This window comes from Corvus brachyrhynchos, unplaced genomic scaffold (genome assembly GCF_000691975.1).
Source record: "Corvus brachyrhynchos isolate BGI_N302 unplaced genomic scaffold, ASM69197v1 scaffold245, whole genome shotgun sequence".
NCBI classification, from domain to species: Eukaryota; Metazoa; Chordata; class Aves; order Passeriformes; family Corvidae; genus Corvus; species Corvus brachyrhynchos.
This window is the reverse complement of record NW_008238988.1, coordinates 6954864-6956471: the sequence shown is the minus strand read 5'-3', so window position 1 is coordinate 6956471 and position 1608 is coordinate 6954864. Positions and strand designations below refer to the sequence as shown.

Genomic DNA, 1608 nt, shown 5'->3' with positions numbered 1-1608 from the left:
GTCTCTTTTCCTTGGGCCCCTCCCCATGCCAGCCTCTGCACTGATCCAAACTGGTGGGTGAAATGTCAACCTCAGCCCCTGGCAGTGCCCAAGGCCAGGCTGGACATTGGGGCTGGGAGCAGCCTGGGACAGTGGGAGGTGTCCCTGCCAGGGCAGGGCTGGCACTGGCTGGGATTTAAGGTCCTTTCCCATCCAAACCATTCCATGATTCCAAACCAAGAGGATGAAGCCTTGCAGGCCCCATTCCAAGCTGGACAGCTCCTGGATTCTGCTGCCCCACAACAACTCTGAGTAATCTGTGAGTAAAAAAAGCTCATCGTTGTTTATTACATTAAAGAAATGTAAAAATCCAAGTTCTCCCTAGAACAAATTAAAAAGCAGTTGCAGTTCCTTCCAGACCGCACCTGAATTTATTTTACAGCCACGTCCCAAAAGATATTTTAGCTTAAAATGAATGAAAACTTGGCAGTGATTGGTGTCCATGCACATTTCTCCTTCCCAGGAGGAACGGGACATGGAGGGGAGGTGCTTGGACAAGGAGGTGCCACTCTGACACGTGGGACAGCCAAGCACTGCTGGCAGGGGGGAACGGGGTTAAAACACATAAAACCAGGGTGGGGCGGCTTTCCCAAACTGAGCTCATCATTCCAGCATTCCCTCCCCGAGGGGCAAGTAAGTGCTGAACAACACAGCCACAAAGTCCATCACATGGAAAAGTAGGAATCCTCCTGCTCCTCGTTGGACGAGTCTGGAGTCTCAGCTGTGAAGAGCTTCCCCAGCACCGGGGCTGGGATCACTCCTGCAATAAAAACAGGGATTAGCAGGGGGGCCCCAGTGGGAAAAAGGGGCCGAGAAGGTTCAGAGAGCAAAGGGCTGATGGGACACAGCTGGTGGTGATGGTGAGGGAAGGGAAGGAGCTGGGAATACTCACTCTTGATTCTGCGGGAAGCCGGCGTCCCGAACGCAGCTCCAGCCTGAGGGAGGGAGGAGAGAGGCTCAGCCAGGGCCAGCACCGGGTCAGGGTCCCCATTTCCCAGAATTCCACAACTGCTTTCCCTGAGCACAGGCACAAGCTGTATTTCTGCTCCCAGGATCACAGGGTTTTATGGCAAAGCCAGAGGAACCACAGAGCCTGGGAGCGTGGAGGAATGGATACCTAAATTCAGGGACTGGGACACAAGGTCACCGTTGTTATGGTCCTTATTGGGAGTTGGACTGGATGATCCTTGTGGGCCCTATGGGGACCTCAGGATATTCTATGGCTCTGTGATTACTGTTCCTTTTCCCACCATTCAGAAGACTTTAACAGGAACCTAAAGGTCATGGAATTACAAATCCTGACATTAAAGAGCTCCCCCTTCCAGTGAAGGAACTTCTCTCCATGGCAGCAGATACCAAACCCAGGGAGGGTTCCTGTTTTCCATCCCAGGCACACAGGGGCTCTGATCCCGGGATTCTGTCTCCTCTGGCCAAGCTGTGCCTGGCTCAGGTGCAAGTGGGCAGCATCCAAGGAGAGCAGCATTACCGACTTCTTCTTGACCTTGTCCCAGGTGCCTCTGCTGCCCTGCGTGTTCTTCTGCATGCGGAACACGTGCCGGTCGTAGGCAT

General features: G+C 53.5%; 1 protein-coding gene across 1 annotated transcript in view; it reads right to left on the bottom strand.

Moving 5' to 3' along the window:
- Window positions 1-303: 303 nt before the first annotated feature.
- The window catches only part of MIS18BP1 (MIS18 binding protein 1), a 13361-nt gene continuing 12056 nt past the window's right edge, over window positions 304-1608 (bottom strand). Inside the window, exons 14-16 of the mRNA XM_017738812.1 lie at window positions 1526-1608; window positions 932-974; window positions 304-799 (exon numbers count right to left, since the gene is read on the bottom strand). The exon at window positions 1526-1608 is cut by the window's right edge and continues 1 nt beyond it. Coding sequence (XP_017594301.1) covers window positions 705-799; window positions 932-974; window positions 1526-1608 — 221 coding nt within the window. The 3' untranslated portion in view covers window positions 304-704. The remainder of the gene's footprint in view (window positions 800-931; window positions 975-1525) is intronic.